The 21387-nt window shown below is 45.0% G+C and overlaps 2 protein-coding genes across 5 annotated transcripts in view; both read left to right on the forward strand.

The window, feature by feature from the left end:
• The first annotated feature begins 9126 nt into the window (after window positions 1-9126).
• On the forward strand, window positions 9127-16997 carry LOC139543937 (transmembrane protein 230-like). Of its 3 annotated transcripts, none has more exons than XM_071350493.1 (4): window positions 9127-9405; window positions 13552-13666; window positions 13830-13952; window positions 16513-16997. In XM_071350493.1, the coding sequence occupies exons 2-4, from the start codon at window positions 13565-13567 to the stop codon at window positions 16651-16653; spliced, it is 366 nt and encodes a 121-aa protein (XP_071206594.1). In that variant the 5' UTR covers window positions 9127-9405; window positions 13552-13564; the 3' UTR covers window positions 16654-16997. The 3 variants fall into 3 exon arrangements, with proteins under 3 accessions (XP_071206594.1, XP_071206596.1, XP_071206595.1); XM_071350495.1 differs by lacking the exon at window positions 9127-9405 and adding an exon at window positions 9566-9854; XM_071350494.1 differs by lacking the exon at window positions 9127-9405 and adding an exon at window positions 9661-9992.
• A 1399-nt stretch (window positions 16998-18396) lies between these two features.
• Window positions 18397-21387, forward strand: part of igsf9a (immunoglobulin superfamily, member 9a) — a 28117-nt gene continuing 25126 nt past the window's right edge. For both annotated transcript variants that reach the window (XM_071350496.1, XM_071350497.1), the window contains exon 1: window positions 18397-18819. The gene's annotated coding sequence lies outside the window, so the exon portion shown is untranslated. The remainder of the gene's footprint in view (window positions 18820-21387) is intronic.

A 21387-nucleotide genomic window follows, 5' to 3' on the forward strand; every position in this document is an offset into this window, starting at 1 on the left:
GGAGGAGAGAGTTTTGGGCCATCTCTGCCCAGGGGATGTAAACCAACCACTCCCCCGGCAATAAGACCGCAGAAACCTACACACATCCTGGTTAACTCTCTCCACCTGCCCATTACTTTCGGGGTGAAACCCTGAGGTAAGACTGACGAGACCCCCAGACGCTCCATGAACGCCCTCCAGACCCTTGATGTGAACTGGGGACCCCGATCAGACACTATATCCTCAGGCACCCCGTAGTGCCGGAAGACGTGAGTAAACAGGGCCTCCGCAGTCTGTAGGGCCGTAGGGAGACCGGGCAAAGGAATGAGACGGCAGGACTTAGAAAACCAATCCACAACAACCAGAATCGTGGTGTTCCCTTGTGACGGAGGAAGATCCGTCACGAAATCCACCGATAGGTGGGACCACGGCCGCTGTGGAACAGGTAGGGGTTGTAATTTCCCTTGGGGTAGGTGTCTAGGTGCCTTGCACTGAGCGCACACCGAGCAGGAGGAAACATACACCCTCACGTCCTTAGCTAAAGTGGGCCACCGGTACTTCCCACTAAGACAGCGCAGTGTCCGACCGATGCCAGGATGACCAGAGGAAGGTGACGTATGAGCCCAACAAATCAATCGATCACGAACATCAGACGGAACGTACTTACGTCCAACTGGACACTGGGTGGGAGTAGGCTCCGCATGTAACGCCCGCTCGATGTCCACGTCAACCTCCCATACCACCGGTGCCACCAGGCAAGAAGCCGGAAGTATGGGAGTAGGATCTGTGGACCGCTTCTCTGTGTCATACATCCGAGACAATGCGTCTGCCTTAGCGTTCTGGGAATCTGGTATGTATGATAGAGTGAACACAAAACAGGTGAAAAACATGGCCCACCTTGCCTGGCGAGGATTCATTCTCCTCGCCGCCCGGATGTACTCCAGATTGCGGTGGTCAATCAAAATGAGAAAAGGGTGTTGAGCCCCCTCAAGCCAATGCCTCCATGCTTTCAGAGCCCTGACAACAGCCAACAGCTACCGGTCCCCCACATCATAGTTTCGCTCTGTTGGGCTATGCTTCTTCGAAAAGAACGCACGGGGGCTGAGTTTTGGTGGCGTACCCGAGCGCTGAGACAGCACAGCTCCTATCCCAGCCTCGGACGCGTCCACCTCAACTATGAACGCTAAAGAGGGATCAGGATGAGCCAACACAGGAGCCGAGGTAAACAGAGCCTTCAGTTAACAAAAAGCTCTGTTCGCCCCAGCTGACCACTGCAGTCGCACCGGTCCCCCCTTCAGCAAAGAGGTAATGGGAGCCGCTACCTGCCCAAAACCCCAGATAAACCTTCGGTAGTAGTTGGCAAACCCTAAGAACCGCTGCACCTCCTTTACCGTAGTTGGAGTCGGCCAATTATGCATGGCTGAAATGCGGTCACTCACCATCTCCACCCCTGACTCGGACAGGGGGTACCCTAGGAAGGAGACGGACTGTTGGAAGAACATACATTTCTCAGCCTTGACGTACAGGTCATGCTCCAACAGTCGACCAAGCACCTTGCGCACCAGAGACACATGCTCGGCGCGTGTAGCGGAGTATATTCGAATGTCATCTATATACACCACTACACCCTGCAGGTCCCTGAAAATGTAATCTACAAACGATTGGAAGACAGATGGAGCATTCATCAACCCGTACGGCATGACGAGGTTCTCATAGTGCCCAGAGGTTGTACTAAATGCCGTCTTCCACTCATCCCCCTACCGGATACGCACCAGGTTGTAAGCACTCCTGAGATCCAATTTTTGTGAAAAAGCGCGCCCCATGCAATGACTCGGTCACACTGGCTATGAGAGGCAGAGGGTAACTATACTTCACTGTGATCTGATTTAAACCCCTATAGTCAATGCACGGGCGTAAACCATCATCCTTCTTCTTCACAAAAAAGAAACTCGAGGAGGCCGTGGAGGCCGTGGAAGGCCGAATGTATCCCTGTCCCAGAGATTCAGTGACATATGTTTCCATAGCCGCAGTCTCCTCCTGTGACAGAGGATACACGTGACTCCTGGGAAGTGCTGCGTCTACCTGGAGATTTATCGCACAATTCCCCCGTCGATGGGGTGGTAGTTGAGTAGCCTTCTTTTTACAGAAGGCGAGATCCAAATTGGCATATTCAGGGGGAATGTGCACGGTGGAGACCTGGTTTGGCCTTTCCACCGTAGTTGCACCTATGGAAACACCTACACACCTCCCTGAACACTGACGTGACCATCCCTTGAGAGCCCTCTGTTGCCACGAAATAGTGGGGTCATGAGAGGCCAACCAGGGAAGACCCAACACAACAGGAAACACAGGAGAATCAATCAGGAAGAGACTAATCCTTTCCTCATGACCCCCCTGCGTTATCATACATAGTGGAGCCGTGACCTCCCTAATCAGACCCGACCCTAAAGGACGACTATCTAAGGCATGTACAGGGAAGGGCACATCAACAGGAACAATAGGGATCCCTAATCTAAGTGCAAATGAACGGTCAATAAAGTTCCCAGCTGCACCTGAATCTACTAGCGCCTTATGCTGGGAATGCGGGGAAAACTCAGGAAATTCTATAGATATAAACATGTGCGCAACAGGAGGCTCTGGGTGAGTTGGGTGCATACTCACCTGGGATGATCCACCAATGCCTGCTGTCTCGACTTCCTGGGAAACCTCTCCAGCACCGACTAGCAGTGTGTCCTCTGCGGCCACAGGTAGTGCAGGAGACAGCCCCCCCTCCGGTCACCCTTAGAGCAGCATCTCCGAGCTCCATAGGTGTATCTACGGAGGTGCTGTGGGATGGAATGGACGGACCCCGATCCGGACGTCCACGGGTGGCCAACGTGTTATCCAGCCGGATGGATAAATCCACCAGCTGGTCGAGGGTAAGGGTGGTATCCCTGCAGGCCAGCTCCCGACGAACGTCCTCACGTAGACTACATCTGTAATGGTCGATCAGTGCCCTCTCATTCCACCCCGCGCTGGCAGCCAGGGTCCTGAAGTCCAGTGAGAATTCCTGTGCGCTCCTCATCCCCTGTCTGAGATAGAAAAAGCGTTCCCCCCAGGTGGATGATCGAAGACCGCTCGAAAGCGGCGGGTGAAATCCTCATAGCGGACCGACGCTGCATCAATACTTCCCCATTCAGCTTTGGCCCACTCAAGCGCCTTCCCAGACAGACAGGAGATGAGTGGGACACGCTCTCGTATCCAGAGGCAGCCCGGGTGGACGGTTGCCAGGTAGAGTTCCAACTGGAGCAGGAACCCCTGGCACCCGGCAGCCGTCCCATCATATGCGCCCGGGAGCGAGAGCCGAATCCCACTGGGTCCAGATGACGGAGGGGTGGACGGTGGTGTAGGTTGGAGTGAAGTTGATGAGGTTGTAGGAAAACCCCCTCTTTCCCATCGCTCCATGTTGAGCAACACGCGATCCATGGCTGTGCCAAGAAGTTGAAGCATCGTCACGTGCTGCTGGACTTGTTCCTCCACTGGTACTGGAGGACTGGGTGTACCTGCTGACGCCATCATTTTAGGTGCGTGATTCTGTCAGCGTTAGTGGTGTATAGGTGAGGACGGAGTCAAGCGCAGGAAACTGAGTAAAATAAACGTACTCTACTCGGGAAAAATAAACAGTACAATAATCCACGTAGGGATAACAAACCCTAACACACAAGACTAACAAAAAACAGGAACAATCACGCACAAAACATAATGAGAACCAGAGGGTTAAATAGGGAAATAATAATAACGTAATGGGAACCAGGTGTATACAATCAAGACATAACAAATGGAAACAGAAATGTGGATCGGTGGCAGCTAGAAAGCCGGTGACGACGACCGCCGAACACCACCCGAACAAGGAGAGGCAACAACTTCGGCGGAAGTCGTGACAAAGGCATTTACTTAATGTCCATGTATTTAGCTGAGCAGAATAAATGCAAACATGTTCACCCTGTTAGTTCTGTCTCACCCCATGTCCGTAATTATTCTGCCACTGTATGCCTACTGATAAAATTGTATTTCCTGATTTTTATTTGTATTTTCTATTTATTTATTTTGTTTTGGGAGAGAGAGAGAGAGAGCGTGATGAAAATGAATAACACAAGAGTAATTGGCCCACCACTGTGCTGTTTCTCTTATGGATGTTGAGACAGAATGCTGTGCAGGGAATATTAAAAGCACGGCAGAATCGTTTTCCCACAAGTTAATGTAATTACAATTAGTCTTGGATGAACTCAAACTGAGCCCAAGTAAGTGCCTACAGTAACAATTCGACAAATATTGAAGGACAACAATTGCTTGCCAATCCATCTAGAAACGTTATATCATAGACAAACTGTGTGACTCATTGGAGAAGGTCTTGGCAATGTCTACACAGATTAGTAGCCTTTCTCAAGTCAAAAGGCCACGACAATGTGCACATCTACTTGGTTACTTGTTGAATTTGATTCCAGTTAACCCCCTCTTCCCATTCAGTTTTAGCAAGTAATTTGATTCAAACACTGTTGTGTTCAAACAAACAACAGTATAAGAAAGGTTGAAATACAGCAACACATATCTATACAGATAAATGCAGGTGGGTAAGTCAGAATCAAAGCCCCAGGAGAAGCTTCTGGTGGTAGTCCTCAGCAGGCAGTGATTACCCTTTGCTACTGCTAAACTGGAGGCAGCCTCTCACAACTGAACTTTCCTAACATAGCACTTAAAACTTCAGACATTATAAACTGATTACGTTTGGGTAAAACTCAATCTCCATTGCCAGGCAAATGCAGACATCCTCTTCTCCTACCGCCACTCAGTGGTGGGAAATACAATTTCCTCTTATCAGCTCCAGGTGGATAATTGTTAAATTATTCATAGTGGGGTGAAGGCTGGGTGCTAAGAGATTACTGTGTCTAATTGTTCCGCGGGTTACTGTTAAAACGCAGGAAGAAGTTTGAGTGTGCACAGCAGTGGAGGCTTCTGAGGGGAGAACGGCTCATAATAATGGATGGAACGGACCAAAGGGAATGAATGGAAACCATGGAAACCATGTGTTTGAAATTGTTGATACCTTTCCACCTATTCTGCTCCAGTCATTACCGTATGCCCATCCTCCCCAATTAAGGTGCCACCAACCTCCTGTGGTGCACAAGTACCCAGAATGGAACTAACAGGAAACAGAGACATGATGATGTTCATAAACCAAATAAAAGAAAATCTCCTAAAACCATTCTCAATCTCCTAAAACCATTCTCAATCTTCTATCTCAAAGTATGCAATATGGTGACTCATCAAGACCTGAGGGCTGTGGTATTTTGAGATGCCAGGAAATAAAAATTTAATAAGAGGAGGAAAAAGTAATACATCACTTCTGTTTTTGCTATCCTGAGGATCTTGGAAGCAATTTGTAATTTCATTTTCATTCACCTCGTTCATTCCACTGTCAGCATCTTGTCTTGTCACAGACATTGTATCTCCCATGACATTGGCCCACATCATGGTTGCTGTCAATCATGTTCCCTCCTCACTAATTGATGCACTCACTTTCTTTCAATCACTCACAATCTTACACAAATACACATGCTCAGTTATACTTGCCGAAGCACTTAATGCCACATCAAGTAATTTAATTAACCACTCAGCAGCATTACTTACTTTCTGCAACAATTATAGTAAATACAAACTGAAACTACAATGAAAACTAATCATGGGAAAATTATGTAGTAAACTGAAATAAAATAATTAACAAAACTATACTGAAAATTTTATCTTTGACTCCCAAAATAAAATAAAAACTAATGAATAATGTTCAGTTTGGGGTTTTCAAGCTTCTGAATCTGGCAGGTCACATTAAGATTGACATCATAATTTAAAGGTAGACTCAGCGAGATGACGTTGCCACGAGCAGCACCGCAGATATTGGGTGCGTTTGAGTGGTAAGGCTAAAGCAACTGACTGTGGAGGAAAGTCGAAGTAGTGAAGTCGGGGGAGGTGCATCTGCGACAGCCAAAAGTCACACACTAATGTGGTTTTCCAACAGCAAAGCTCAGATCAACAGGGCAGTGTTGCAATTGTTTATTAAATGTTTTCTTTATAATGTCGAAATAAGCATGTAACTAACCCCCATATCAAACAAAAACTGAAATCATAATTTTATATTATGTGTGCACATTGAACAATCATTAGTGAGATTGACCCTCAAATATCACATTTGTATGTATATATCCACTGTATACATCCTGTTTCAGTCATTTCTTTGGTCACGTTCACATGGGTCAAACAAAACCCTAATGATTGGTTGACAATAGAGCATCCTACAATACAGGCGATGGCTGCAGGATGAATTTGGTAAAGGCCAACTGCAAAAACTTGCAGTCGACTGCAGGGAAAACTTCATGACCTTCGATCACATCATTTTTGAGAGGAGCACAATGCAAGACTTTGCTCTCACACAGTGACACAGAGTATCTGTGCATGTGCACGGGTGCGCTTCACACTCCCACAACGTAGTAGCTATGGGACCAAAACAGCTGAGAAGTTTAGCCTCGCACTTCAACTCTCCTGGTTGTTTGTGCATCTACGTCATCTTGCGGAGTCTACCTTTCAACTTAACCTAACCTATTACATGACCCATCACCATATGCATTACTGCCCCACAGTGGCAAGAGGTGAATTCCCCAAAAACTATACAACAAATACAGTGCATTCAGAAAGTATTCAGACCCCTTGACTTTTTCCACATTTTGTTACGTTACAGCCTTATTCTAAAATTGATTAAATAGTATTTTTTCCTCATCAAATCTACACATAATAGCCCATAATGACAAAGCAAAAACTAGTTTTACAGGCAGCGATTACAGCATCGAGTCTTCTTGGATATGACGCTACAAGCTTGGCACATCTGTATTTGGGGAGTTTCTCCCATTCTTCTTTGCAGATCCTCTCAAGGTCTGTCAGATTGGATGAAGAGCATCACTTTGGGTTCAAGTCCTGGCTCTGGCTGGGCCACTCAAGGACATTCAGAGACATGTCCCGAAGCCACTCCTGCGTTGTCTTCGCTGTGTGCTTAGGGTCGTTGTCCGGTTGGAAGGTGAACCTTCGCCCCAGTCTAAGGTCCTGAGTGCAGGTTTTAATTAAGGTTCTCACTGTACTTTGCTCCATTCATCTTTCCCTCGATCCTGACTAGTCTCCCAGACCCTGCCGCTGAAAAACTTCCCCACAGCCTGATGCTGCCACCATCCTTCAATCTTGGTTTCATCAGACCAGAGAATCTTGTTTCTCATGGTCTGAGAGTCTTTAGGTGCCTTTTGGCAAACTCCAACTGGGCTGTCATGTGCCGTTTACTGAAGAGTAGCTTCCGTCTGGCCACTCTACCATAAAGGCCTGATTGGTGGAGTGCCGCAAAGACGGTTGTCCTCCTGGAAGGTTCTCCCATCTCCACAGAGGAACTCTGGAGCTCGGACTGAGTGACCATCAGGTTCTTTGTCATCTCCCTGACCAAGGCCCTTCTCCCACGATTGCTCAGCTTGGCTTGGCAGCCAGCTCTAGGAAGAGTCTTGGTGGTTCCAAACTTCTTCCATTTATGAATGATGGAGGCCACTGTGTTCTTGGGGACCTTCAATGCTACAGAAAATGTTTGGTACCCTTCCCCAGATCTGTGCCTCGACAGTTTTTGCTCTGAAATGCACTGTCAGCTTTGGGACCTTATATAGAGATGTGTGTGCCTTTCCAAATCACGTCTAATCAATTAAATAAAGGGGTTTGAAAACTTTCTGAATGCATTGTACATGGCTCCTAGCCTCCCACGCATAGGCGACTTTCTGTCCCTAACAATAAAACTGAAACTAAAGCTAAGTAATATTTTTTAATTGATATAGAAATGTTGTTATAAAATTGAAGTAAATAAAAACGAGTCAAGTTTATCTGAAAACTAACAAACTAAACTGAATTTCAAATAAAAAACGAATATATAAACGCAAGACTATAATAACCATGGTCTGCAACACACATCAACATAAAAAAAGCTTCAATCAACCATCATTCCATGCAGCCAGCTTAGTACTGAACCAGCCTTACGGTACACCCACACACTATGCAGGGCAGCAAAATGACGGCATCTAATAGCTTAGCTGTGAAATCAATTGTACCCCTCTTCTAACACTCACCACAGACTAAAACTGATTCCATCAGAAAAACAACAATATTATAAAGGGAGTAAATTATATGAACTGGCAAGACATAAATCCATCAACTGAATGGCATTGTTTTTTTCTTTCTTAACTACAATAGCCAGGTTAGCGTTTCAAAGAAATTGTGTCGATTCTAATTGGATTCTGCATCTCATTAGAGTGGACTTGCAGACTAGTAGCCACTCATATGGCTTCTTGCGTCTCTACATGTGAGCTGACTGCTAATGTTATTGAATTGAAGCATCTACTGTACTATAGCATCAGACAAAGCTAGGAGCCTGGGACTGAACCCCTCCCTCTGCAACTGGATCCTGGACTTTTTGTATTATTATTTTTTTAAACTCTGAATCGTTTGGAAAGGTTTGTAAGCAAGCATTTCACTGTAGTCTAAGCCAGTTGTATTTGCTGCATGTGATAAATAACATTTGATTTGATTTAGTTTAGTTTGCTATTATCAGAGATGGTTCATAAACCATATAGTAATACAACCAAATATAACTATTTATGCTATTATATTTGGTTTGTCTCCTAATCAATCAAAATATCCAGGTCTGATTTTAATTAGCATAAGAGGCCATGATTACTTATCATACATTTAATTATCCAACTGTACATCATTTTCCGTTTTGTAGGTGCAAAAAAAGATTTATTTCCATTTCTCAGGCAGGAAAGTTAAGGTGTCTGTATAGCATTTCAAACCAAATAATTGGTTTGGAGATCACCAATACATGTAGAGGTTTTCATAACAGCTACCATTTTAACAAGCTACAATGATAGCTGATAGTGAGTGAATACTTATCGTTTTATTCATATAATCACATATTAGAGTTAGGAAAAAACATGTAGGGCTAGTCACCCAAGTTATTACAAAAGTCATTCAGTTTTGTTTGCCATATTGCTTATTATACTACTAGTTGTATAAAGAGGAGCCCGGGGTAGCATGCCTAACAGTCTATTTACTGTGCCCTTAACAATATGGCCGCTCGAGACTGTCTGTGAACCGTAGAAGGCTGTACGTTGGTGACCAATTCTTGCGCACGCAGCCACGAATACGGGAAAACAAGGAAGCAGACAGAGGGCTTGGTGAAGTTCTGTAGATAGAAAACAAGTGAACAAAACACTGTAGCTATTTGAAAAGTATATCACTACCGCGAAATGAGCATTTATTGGGGAAAATAGTATTACATTGATGTCACTTATTATTTTGCGTCCAGCAGTAATACAGGTGAGAGGTAATGTTTATTTAGCTAGCAAGCTATGCCAGCTCATCAGGGGTGTATACCGCCGATTCGGTTATAAAACGTTTCTTAAACGGAAGCAAACGAAACGGGGAGGGGCCTACCTGAATTTTGTCGAATAGAAACAACCGTTTTGCTCTGTTTGCTTATTAATTGATAAACGGTTTCCGTGATGAATACACCCCCGTTGAATGTAACGTTAGCTAGCTAACGTGACTGTCAATAACACGGCCCAGTTTCCCAAAAACATTTTAAAGGCTAAATTCATCGTTATCACCTTAGTAGTAGCATCGTTAAATCTCCGAGCTGTTTCACAAAACCATCGTTATTAACGTTGAACTAGAAAATGCTCGTAATCTAGCGCCTGTCTCAGGCCATTCGTAGAACAGCTACATGCGTTAGATGTTATGTTTCACTATATTGGGATACATCCGAGGTGAGAATTTACAGATTTACAACAGCGTACACCTGTGTCACGGCTGGGTCCGACCCCATGGCCGCGACACAAGTTCTCTTTAATTTTCTCGGCGGACGTCCGTATGTTTTGAGGTAGCAACTTTCAGAATTTCGCTTGGTAAGTCACTGAAGTGTAATATCTTGCGTTGAAGTATACTCACTGGCCACATCGCCAGCACCTCTTGAGTGCTCGACTCACTGCACGCGGTTGATCTGTCGTGCTTGTGTTTCGTTAGTGATACACTACGACTCCATGTGAATTAATATATTGGTGGAACTTGCTGCCACAAACTAATTTACCTTACACAACTTGCCGACTGGCTTGTTCTATATGTGTGTTGTGAATTGCTTTAACATGCTGCGCAGGTTCTCTGCTAATTATCCTGCAGGGTTTTTACTTGTTCTTTCCCTTGCAGTGTGTGATTGTCGTGGTGGGCTTTCCACTACATTGGGACATTAACTTTGGAGTTCCTTAACTGGCGTAACTCTATATGGTGCTGTTTTTACTGCATAGATATTAAACCGGCTAGGTAGTATTGCAGTTGTCATAAAACGAATAAAAAAATCTATTACCTGGTTGCTGTTTTCTTTTGTCTGCCTGTTTTTCCCACAGGGGTCTTCCCCTGTGTATGCAGAGGTACTGGATAATTTATCATTTCTCCAAGCGGGTCACGCCATAGCTCTTCCAGGGTGTCGGACCCCTGCTTCGTGGCCTTGTTGGCTTGGCTGAGCTTATGGCTTCCCTTTGTGACCGGTGTGATGGTGCCATCCCCCCTGGGGATCCGCATACCTTTTGTATGCACTGCCTGGGTATGAGCCACACGGAGAGAGTGGTGGAGCTCCCTACTGGATGCCTGTTTTGTGTGGTGTTCTCAGAACGCCTGCACAATTGGAGGCCATGCGCGAGTGGGTTGGCCGGGCTCAGGCTGGGGACGAACTTCATCCATCAGGAGTGGTGCGGCAACGAGCTGTTAGTCCCTCTACTGGGCCCAGTACCCCTCCCAGGAAGCATGGCAGGAGCCACTGCAGGCAGAGCCCATCTGTTGCCAGTCCTGGACGGGGGCATGAGTCGGACCGCTGGGACCACCTTGAATGGAGAGTGCATGCCCTGCGTCAGGAGGTTGATAGCTTCGATGGCGATGACAACTGTTCCATGTTGACCAGTAAAAGGCTGTTCCTGGGGGACGGTGCTGGCACTGTTCACTGTGAGTGAGGCTGACAGGCCATCAGAAGCCGCCAACAGGGCTTCATCGTCCCCAGCGGCTCGAGGCTATGAGGAGCCTACTCACTTCGGTAACCACTGCACTGGACATCAACTGGTGGATGGCGATGACTCCATCTGTCCCCATCTCTGCTGAGTTCTGCGAGACCTTGCAGGAGAGCTGGGCCTCTGCCAGGGTGGAACCCGCGACTGAAGGCGGGACCCCCCAGAGTCTTTGATGCGGACTTGAAAGCCACATATGGGTCCCTCTGCTCTCTTGGCCGCCTTATCAACTGCTGCTGCAGATTTTGTTTTCCCGGCTGCAGGAGGGCACATAAGAGCTCCTCCAGGAAGAGATTGAGGTGTCTTGCCTGCTTTCCCTGCTCCAGAGGGATGTGGCCTGTGCCAACGGACGGTGCAGGTGGTTACCTCCCTGCGCCATCTCTGGCTGGCTCAATCGCATCTGCCAGCTGCTCTCCAGAGCACATTTGCCACTCACCCCATCACCCCAGGGCTGATGACATTCTAGAGCAGACTGATAAGGTCCGTAGGGACCGGGAGACCTTGAGACGGTTCATGCCGCCGCCTCAGGCCCTGGGTCCAAGGCAGACGGACCGTCGCCACCCACCTGCACCCGAACGACGGTGGGGCCCCTCTCCTGCCCAATCGCCTCGTGCTAAGGGACAAAAGCGGGGAGGGGCACAGCGTGCGGTGAAGCAACAGCCCGGTTTTCCCACACAGGTCTTCCCCGTTTTTTGCAGAGGTACTTGGTAATTTATCCCTCACCGGGTTCCTATTCCTCCAAGCGGGTCACGACATAAGCTCTCCCAAGGCGTCTGACCCCTGCTTCATGGCCTTGTAGGTTTGGCTGAGCTTATGGCTTCCCTTTGACAGGTGTGATGGTGTTAACCGTCACTACCATAGGTGTGCCTGGGAGACGCAGGCGCTCAGGGCGCCAGAGGAGAGGCAGGACCCCTGACACACCCTTCCTCGGCCGCTTCTCTCGGTCTCAAAGGGTAAAGTGGGATGAGGTTGTGGAGTCCCCCTGGGTGTTGTCCACAATGCTCGAGGGGTACCAACTCCAATTCAAGTGCCGGACCCCGTCCTTCAGGGGCCTTCGTGTCACCACGGTGGCCGACCCCCTGAAAACCCTGCGGCTGGAGATCTCCTCACTCCTGGACGAGTGAGAACAACAGACCAGCTCTTTGTCTGCTATGGTGAGAGAGTCCTGGGGGCTGGGCTGGGCTATCAAAGCAAAGGCTCTCACTGGATCATGGACACGATTACAACAGCGTACTGCCTGGCTGGCATGCCAGTGCTGGGATCTGTGGTGGCACATTCAACACGAGGTGTGGCTGCGTCCTTGGCTCTACTGAGAGGAGTGCTCCTCGCTGAGATCTGTGTTGCGGCCAGCTGGGCTTCCTCTTGCACCTTTGCTAGGTACTATTGAGTTGGTTCAGCGGTACTAGTTGGTTGGTTCAGCAGTCCTGGGCATCGCCTCCCTTTCGGGGGACTGTGGCGGGACCGCGGGACCCCCCCACATTGATAGCCCCTGCGGCTCGGTCCCACTCTGGGACTTTGCCGCTGGCTGGCCAGGTCTCTCTAGCACTGACTAATCTGGTACGGGTATACCAATATATATTGGAGTGATCCAATATAGTGAAACATAACGAAGGTTACATATGTAACCATGGTTATGTGCGCTATATGGATCACTCCAATCCTCTACGGTGCTACAGCGCCTCAAATTATGTAGAGAACGTGTGTTGCGGCCATGGGGTCTATATATAGGGGTGGACCCCAGCCGTGACACTGGTGTACACGGGAGTAAATATCAATATATTGGAGTGATCCATATAGCTCACATAACCGTGGTTACATACGTAACCTTCAATTTGTGCCCTCCCGCGTCACTTAATACACAGAAGATCTCCGCTAAACTTAAAATCACATGGTTTCTCCGCCTTTCTGTGACCACCGATAACTTCAGAACAAAGTTGACTACAAATACAAAGCTTTCATATTAGTTCTCTATTTTATTTCTCTCTGTATTGTTGGGAAGAGCACGTAATTAAGTATTTCACTGTTAGTCCACACCAGTTTTTTACGAAGCATGTGACAAATACATTTGATTTGAAACAGGGAGGGACCTACCTGAATTTGTCCCAATAAACTCGTTTTCGTTGCAAAACGTTTTCTGTTTGGAGTAATAAGCCGTTTCTGATGCAAAATGTTTTGCAACAGAGTCGGCGTAATGAATACACCTCTGTTGTGCAGTGCCTTTGCCTCCCAAGTTGTGTGCCTGTAGCGACTAGCTAGTTACTCTGTCTGTACAGTACTTAGCTAGCTATAGCTACTTATGTAAGTTATAACTAGCTATGCATATATCGCTTTCTGGACTCTGTTATATAGTCTATATGAGTTTGCATGTTATTTGAATGCCATTCAAGTTGTCGCCTGCTCCATCCTGACACAGCCCCTGTCTTGTAATGATGCCTGCACGCAGCACTGTTGCTGGTGGTGGGGTATCCAGTAACAAAGTTAAGTACTCAAGACTAGCTGGCGATGAGGATGGCTACATTGACTTGCAGGTGAGACACAGACAACCGGATGTTGCATTACATGCATATCTCTAACTCCCAACTACCTATAGTTGAGCCTTTTTGGGTAATCTCTGTCATATCACATATCATTGTAACCTGTGGTTGTCTTGGTTATTATGAATCTAATCTTTTTACCTTTTATACCAAACAGTTCAAGAAAAGCCCTCCCAAAGTTCCCTACAAGGCTATTGCCCTGGCTACATTCCTCTTCCTGATTGGCTCCTTACTGATTGTAATCGGTGCGCTTCTCCTTGCAGGATCCATAGAAGTTTCGGTGAGTAGCTCACAGACATACATACGCTACATAGCCAAAAGTATGTGGGCACCTGCTCGTCTAACATCTCATTACAAAATCATGGCCGTTAATATGGACTTGGTCCCCCCTTTGTTGCTATAACAGCCTCCATTCATCTGGTAAGTCTTTCCACTAGATGTTGGAACATTGCTGCGGGGTCTTGCTTCCATTCAGCCACGGGCATTAGTGAGATCGGGCACTGATGTTGGGCGATTGGGCCTGGCTCGCAGTCGGTAATCCAATTCATCCCAAAGGTGTTCGATGGGGTTTAGGTCGGGGCTCTGCAGGCAAGTCAAGTTCTTCCACACCAATCTCGACAAACCATTTCTGTATGGACCTTGCTTTGTCCATGTGGGCATTGTCATGCTGAAACAGGAAAGGGTATGGCTGAATTAGTTGAATCCACTCATTTGAAGTGGTGTCCACATAATATTGGCCATGTAGTGTATATGACGTCATTGCAGTAGCTTGACTACATAAAACAACGGTGCCCTTTGGTGGGCTGATATCCTGGCTTGAAAGAAACAATCAGCAGCAACATCACCTACAGTACTACAGTATTATGTGATGACTTTGAAATTGTCCGGCTCCTCTATAAAAACAAAGTACTCTATCGCTGGCCCAGATTCACACACTGAGGCAAAAAAAGGTTGATCAAAGTGGAATGAAGGCAGGATCTTCATTGAATAGCAATGAAGAGTGGGCATTCATTTCCTGATTCCGCTTTGTTCAAGTTTATTTGCCCAGTAGTCTGTGAATCTGTGAGTGACAGTAGGCTGTTTGAGATTGCGCAGATTGAACATGTGCCAGCCTGAATGGCATGATGCGCTGTTCCAAGTTGTCAAATGAGGGTTTGTAAGGTCATGGAAATTAATTTCAGAATTGTTAATGTAATTCATGAAAACACTTAAATATGATCAATCAATAAAAAAAAACTACATATCAGCCATTACATCTTTTAATTTAGTCAGTTAAGAACAAAGTCTTATTTACAATGACGGCCTACCCCATCCAAACCCTCCCATAACCCTGACGACGCTGGGCCAATTGTGCGCTGCCCTATGGGACTCCTGATCACGGCCGGTGGTGATACAGCCCGGTATCGAACCAGGGTCTGTAGTGACGCCTCTAGTACTGCAATGCAGTGCCTTAGACCGCTGCGCCACTCGGGAGCCCTTATTGGAATGACCCTTCAGTGCCTGTCTGTGGTGCTGCGTGTGTGCCAGTGCGAGTGGGCTATTGCCGGTGGAGACAGAGCGCGACATTTCAGCAGCAAGTATAAAATGACAGACAGACTAACTAGATCACCAATTCAAAACATAACTTGTAGCAGTTATCTCACTAGTTAACTATAGCTAACTAAGCATTCATTTCATTGTTGCCTTTCCACCAGCACTGTAGAGCCTAAATAAAAGCTGGGATTCCCCTCTTATTACACAGTACACAATTACGACAACGTAAAACATATTCTAAGAATAGCCTAATTGACAAATAACTTGCTGTGCATAAACATGTATAGTTAGATACATTGCTTTGAAGTAGCATACCTTATCCATTTGATCCCAAGTATTTGTTTGTAATGTTGAAAAAGCCAAGCCTGCACACCCAGGAGCTCTCCAGATGGAGGGTTGACCACATGCTGACAACGTGTGACTAACAGTGCAGATCTATGTGGGGTGCTAAGTGCCTTGATCAAGGTTAAAACGGCAGGAGGTGGTAGGTCTACATGGGATCACACAGCAGCTTTCCATTCAAAATGCTTACTTGTTAATGTAGGCTATAGTCGTGAAAATGTTTTTAAAAGTCATGAAAAATTTGAATAATCAGAGGTCTCTATAGTATAATGTAATTTGTGAATTTTGGTGGACATAGTCTAATGGACCGACTTGGAAAAAGACAGCTCCTGCACTTCTTCCATCCCAAGTCATGCACTGTACAATACTATAATGTTATTGTAAATGACAATGGCAGGCTATTCATTGCTTTCCTCTTCAGTAACATCATCAATGTATCAGGTCTCCTAGGTTCCTCCACCACCTGGTTGATTGAGCTTGAAGTGTACTCCTTTCCTGGGTGTCTGTGCATTTCACATTCCACACCCATGTAGATCAGTGACCATTCAATTCCAGATATTTCAAGAGTTCTCATCTCAACAGTGTGTGCGCATAACATCAAAACAACCCCCTAAATTAAAACCTATTTACATCTTTGCATGCCATGAAACATGGACACTGACCACCTACAGTACTACATTTCTAGCACACTCCCTCTAGTGTGACATCACTTGGAAAATAAATGCTGTATTTGTTGACTGGCCATGTGGGGGTCAGTATGCCTACTAGTACTTCCTCTTACAGCCCTGCCTTGTCAGAGGGTTGTGGTGTTGTATGATACATATGTGCCAAATTGTAATTTGATGGATAGAGTGCCTGTATCTGTGTGTGTGCGCGCCTCTCTGTAAAAGATACTGAAACACAGGCTAATTTGTTAATCAGGCACTGATTGTGATACATAGACTAAATAGGCAATTATTTTTCAGCACCCGGACCGTACAGTTCCAGTCCTCATCATTGGGATCCTTGTGTTCCTTCCTGGATTCTACCATTTACGAATCGCCTACTACGCCTCCAAGGGTTACCGCGGATACTCCTATGACGACATTCCAGACTTTGACGACTGAGCCACCCTTTTGCCCCTCTTAGCTGCATGAGAGACTGTTTCATTTACCTCGAGTATCTCCCAGACTGAGAAACAGCATCACCAAGTGGCTTAACTTTACTCTCTTTGTTTTATTGCATATCACATGTGTGCAATGCGACTGTGGCTTTAAACTTAACAGTATTTATTACTGATAGAGCATTATAGATTATGCAAGAGTATTTAAGATATGCAAGGCATGTTATATATTTATGTCATGACTATCTGTTTGTAATGCTCTCTAAAGATGTGTGATTGGTTGTAAAAGAGACTATCCAGTTTACGTTACATATTTATGATAATAATAAAATAAACGATCCAATGGCATGGCTTTGTACAAATACGTAATTTTTTTGTATCTTTATTTTTTCTATTAACATAGGAAAAATTATGCTTACATTTCTTGATCAACATGCTACTTGTTACTTCTCTGCAGGATACATAGAGCGTCTTGCTAGATTGCACTAATGCACCTCATTTAGTCTTGTTTGAATGTCCTTTTGTTTTCAAGATTTTAAGCTGCAAGTAGCTCGTAAACGTAGACACTGAGTGTACATAACATTATAAACACCTTAACGTTTCATGACATAGAATGACCAGGTAGGTGAAAGCTATGATCCATTTATTGATGTCACGTGTTAAATCCACTTTAATCAGTGTAGATGAAGGGGAGGGGACAGGTTAAAGAATGACTTAAGCCTTGAGACAATTGAGGCATGGATTGTGTTTGTGCCATTCAGAGGGTGAATGGGTAAGACAAGATATTTATGTGCCTTTGAGCGGGGTGTAGGTGCCAGGGTAACCGGTTTGTTAGAACTGAAATGCTTCTGGGTTTTTCACTCAACAATTTCCCGTGTCCGCCACCCAAATGACATCCAGTCAACTTGACGCAACTGTGTAACTCAAAATTAGGAAGGTGTTTTGTACAGTCAGTGTAGGTCTTTGCTATTATCTTTGCAATAACAGGGTTTTACTGATACTATAATTTGTCGAAGTGCCCCCTCTTGTGGTCTCAATTCAAACATGTTTTTTATGACCTGCCCCCGTTCTGGAATAATAGCTTGAAGAAATATTCCCATATCATCTATTGAAATATTTTTGGGCCAAATCTTTGTAATAGAATGGGAAATATTATTTACAATCATCGGTAATGGGCTATAATGCATTTGCACCAGGCTTCATTACTGTCAGGAAAACTGGAATAGCCTGCAGTTGTTTTTCCAATGGAAATATAATTTTCATAAAATAAAAGCATACATTTTGTGTGGATATTAAATTATTCTACTAGTGTAGACTATTTGACATTTTCATTCAGTCTAATTTCACATATCTTTAATTGTTTATTTATTTGATAAGTTAGTTTTAGTCCATGCAGGAAAGCAACAGGCTGTATCACAACCGGCGGTGATTGGGAAAGCCATAGGGCGGCGCACAATTGGCACAGCGTCGTCCGGGTTTGGTCGGGGTAGGCCGTCATTGTAAATAATAATTTGTTCTGAACTGACTTGCCTAGTTAAATAAAATAAACATTCAGTTCAAAGAAGGCCTACAAAATACAATTTTAAACCACACACAAACGTGCTAAAAAGGTAAATAGATTGGAAAGTAGAAAGCACAATTGGTTCAAACCTTTTTCCAAAATTGTACGTGCGTGCGAGCGCTTGCCTGCGTGTGTGAGGGAGAGCGGGAGAGGGAGGGGGAGGTGATTGGTCAACCAAGCGGCTCAATGAAGAGAGAAGAGGTGAGAGAGTAGAAACCTTCGCTACGGAGCATCAAACGCGCAGGGAAAGTTATTCACCTGCTTTTTAGGGGGCTTTCTAACATTGGGAGTATCGTGAATCTTCCTATACACGTTGGATATTACAGAGGAAATATGATGGATATACAACGCGTCTAGCAATTGTGTTTGAGAATTCAGCGCAGAATGCGCCATCATTGACTTGCTTTAAATTGCATATACTATTCGATATTTCAGTAAGGATCAGCAAACCTGTTGAAACTTAAAACAACATATTTGCCACCTGAGAATAACACGGTGAAACACCTGTAACTTTTGCACTGAGGACTAGAGGAATTACTGAAAGAATACTTCAGACTGACGCACTAAATGGAAATACAACCTGCCTTTATTTGCATTAGTGTAAAACAGGTAAATTGTATTTTGCTAAATCAATTTGTTCCCTCACAATTTCAAGATATTTCTTTTAATCTCTTCTGTATGGCTTTTTAAATATTTATTACTAGAACCTTCTAGGATTTAACCTGTTCAAGGACTCAAATGTGGGTCTTGACCTATCTCAAGTTATTTTACAAGCCAGTTCTTTTTGAGCATCTTTATTTTAGACTAACCTCGACACTTGTACCTGCTCTGATGTCGCAGACATGACAAACAGGGAACTGGGATACTTGTTTAAGAGATCACTGGGTTCATTGTACTCTGAGCCAGTGTTTGCAGTTGACTACCATGCCACCCTCATATTTATTATTTATGCTCAGGTTTAAAGTCCTCCTGAATCACTGGAGTCACGTGGAGTGAGGTGACTTTACTCTTGCCTAAATAATTTAGGAGACACAAGAAAAGTAATTGTATAATAGCCAATTGTAAAATATGTGCTAGCATTGCTGTGAATAGGGGTTGTGGGGGTTATGTTAGTTTACTGTAGATTTAAACCACATACTCCAATCATATACCATTTGATGCTTTTAAATTGAGATTGTTATCACTATTGAGTGAAAAGGGGTAAAAATAGGCTATAAGTGTGAACTGCATCGGTCGTGATGGGATTCCAGCCCACTAGCAAGAGATCTACTGGTAACTCTCCTCCAAACAGATATGTGAGAATGTAATCATTTCCCTGATGATTTCTAGGTTCAGGGAAAACCGTCCCTTTTATTATGCTATTACTCAGAAGATGCCCTTATACCTTGAGGCTTAGAGAATGAGAAGCCTAATTTGTTCTGAATAGAGCACAATATCTCACCTGTGGGGTTCTGAGTGCTTTGTTATGACTAGGAACAACCAGTCCTCATTACCTCAGTCCTCAAACCACGGCTGGCAGGATCAACCTGCATTAACAGGTGTGTAATACACCTGCTTATCCAGTCACCTCTGTGTGATCATCAAAGACACCTTTAGAATCTATTATTTTGCTTGTAGAACATTTCTACATCTGCAACAAACACACACACATTCACAGAGCTTCTAAAAATACTTTCAATCACGGCATCACTCAGAGGTGTGGGATCTTTGTGACCTCTCTTAATATTACGGCCAATGCCTCACCCCCAAAACCCACATGTGATAGGCCTAACCCGTCTCTTCCATTTCACATGAATAGAATAAGAGTGAGAAAATCTCTCTCGCACCCATAGTGCCAATGGATGAGTTGGAATCTTTCCTTCTTAAATGCACATCTGGCTAAAGCCTCTATTTTAACAGCATCCAGAGCTTCCTCTCTAGCCAGTGTCCAGGCAGGGTTATGGCCGGGTTATAGAGCTAGGTGAATGGGTAAGTATTCTCTAGTGGCTACAAATCAATCGCTGCCCATTTCCCTGATTAAATGTAGTAATGCACATAGTATTTCACCAGTAACATTCTCACTGCCCTCCCTGCTTTCCTATATGCTGATAAATCAAAGATAGGCATTGCCCGTTGACTAGGGCTGTTGTTTTTGCTCTACAAACATTGCAGGAGCGTTGTGTTAACGTCGTCAGTGTGTTTGTAAGGCGACACTGCTTATTGGAGGCAGGAAGTGTACTGAGGGAATTGCCCAGAGACCAGGCCTAGGTTGCCACGGTTAAAGAAGCTTCACAGCTCTGTCTGGCTCTCTCTGTCTCATTCTCTTAGTTATGGTTCAATAATGAGTAAACACCTTTATTGATTAGGCCTAACACATAACCAAATGAATAAATCAACAGCCTTTTCCCAATGTTTTCGGACCTTTCCCTAGTCTACAACTACCACCCCCCCCCCCCCCCCCCCCTCTCTCGACTATCCCAGTATTGACTATTGCTCTGGCTCTGTTTTTCCTCACCCTCTTTTATTGCTTTATTGCAGTGCTGTTCCTTTGAAGAGAGAAGCAATCTTTGCTTGCTTTAACAAATCATGGTCGTAAAACTGTACATTCACTATGTATGGCTATTGCACCACCCAAATCACCTCCATTGTCACAGTCCGATTGTACACTCAGGGCTTACTTTGCATTTAGATTAGGATTCAGATTAGGACATCTTAGAATGAGACAGACCTACAGCACAGATGGATTATGTCATTGGTCTCTTTATGAATGCTTAGTTGTCTCTTCTGTTTGGCTGGCCTCTAGAACAGATTATTCTATCTACCTGACCTCCATGCTGGAGAGAGACGGGCGTTTAAAAAGCACTGGGAGTAGGGTTTCTTGGAGTAGGGTCTCTTGGGTATTAGTCCTTGTTCATTGTGAGCCAAATGCTAGGACAGTAGGTTTTCTGCGTTTCCACAGTCAGCCCTGTGTGTACACACCAAGCCCTTCTTACTAACCAGTCAAACCTTTCATCCTCTCTCTGTTTGGGAGGAAAGATAATAGGCAGGTTGCTTAGTAATGCAATTGAAATAGAGAGACGAACAGACTCAAAATGGTTATTACTGTAGTACTAGAGACTTCCTCATGATACTCAATTTACAAGACAATCTTATTTAATTGCGTTTGTCATCTGGACTTTGTGCAAGAGAGTCCTATAA

The sequence above is a fragment of the Salvelinus alpinus genome, chromosome 18, assembly GCF_045679555.1.
Source record: "Salvelinus alpinus chromosome 18, SLU_Salpinus.1, whole genome shotgun sequence".
NCBI lineage: Eukaryota > Metazoa > Chordata > Actinopteri > Salmoniformes > Salmonidae > Salvelinus > Salvelinus alpinus.

Coding starts and splice junctions, on each gene's coding strand:
- LOC139543937 (XM_071350495.1), top strand. CDS start 9,826: ATGTTTCACTATATTGGGATACATCCGAG. Junction 13,667..13,829: donor ATGGCTACATTGACTTGCAG/GTGAGACACAGA, acceptor TATACCAAACAG/TTCAAGAAAAGCCCTCCCAA. Junction 13,953..16,512: donor CAGGATCCATAGAAGTTTCG/GTGAGTAGCTCA, acceptor ATTATTTTTCAG/CACCCGGACCGTACAGTTCC.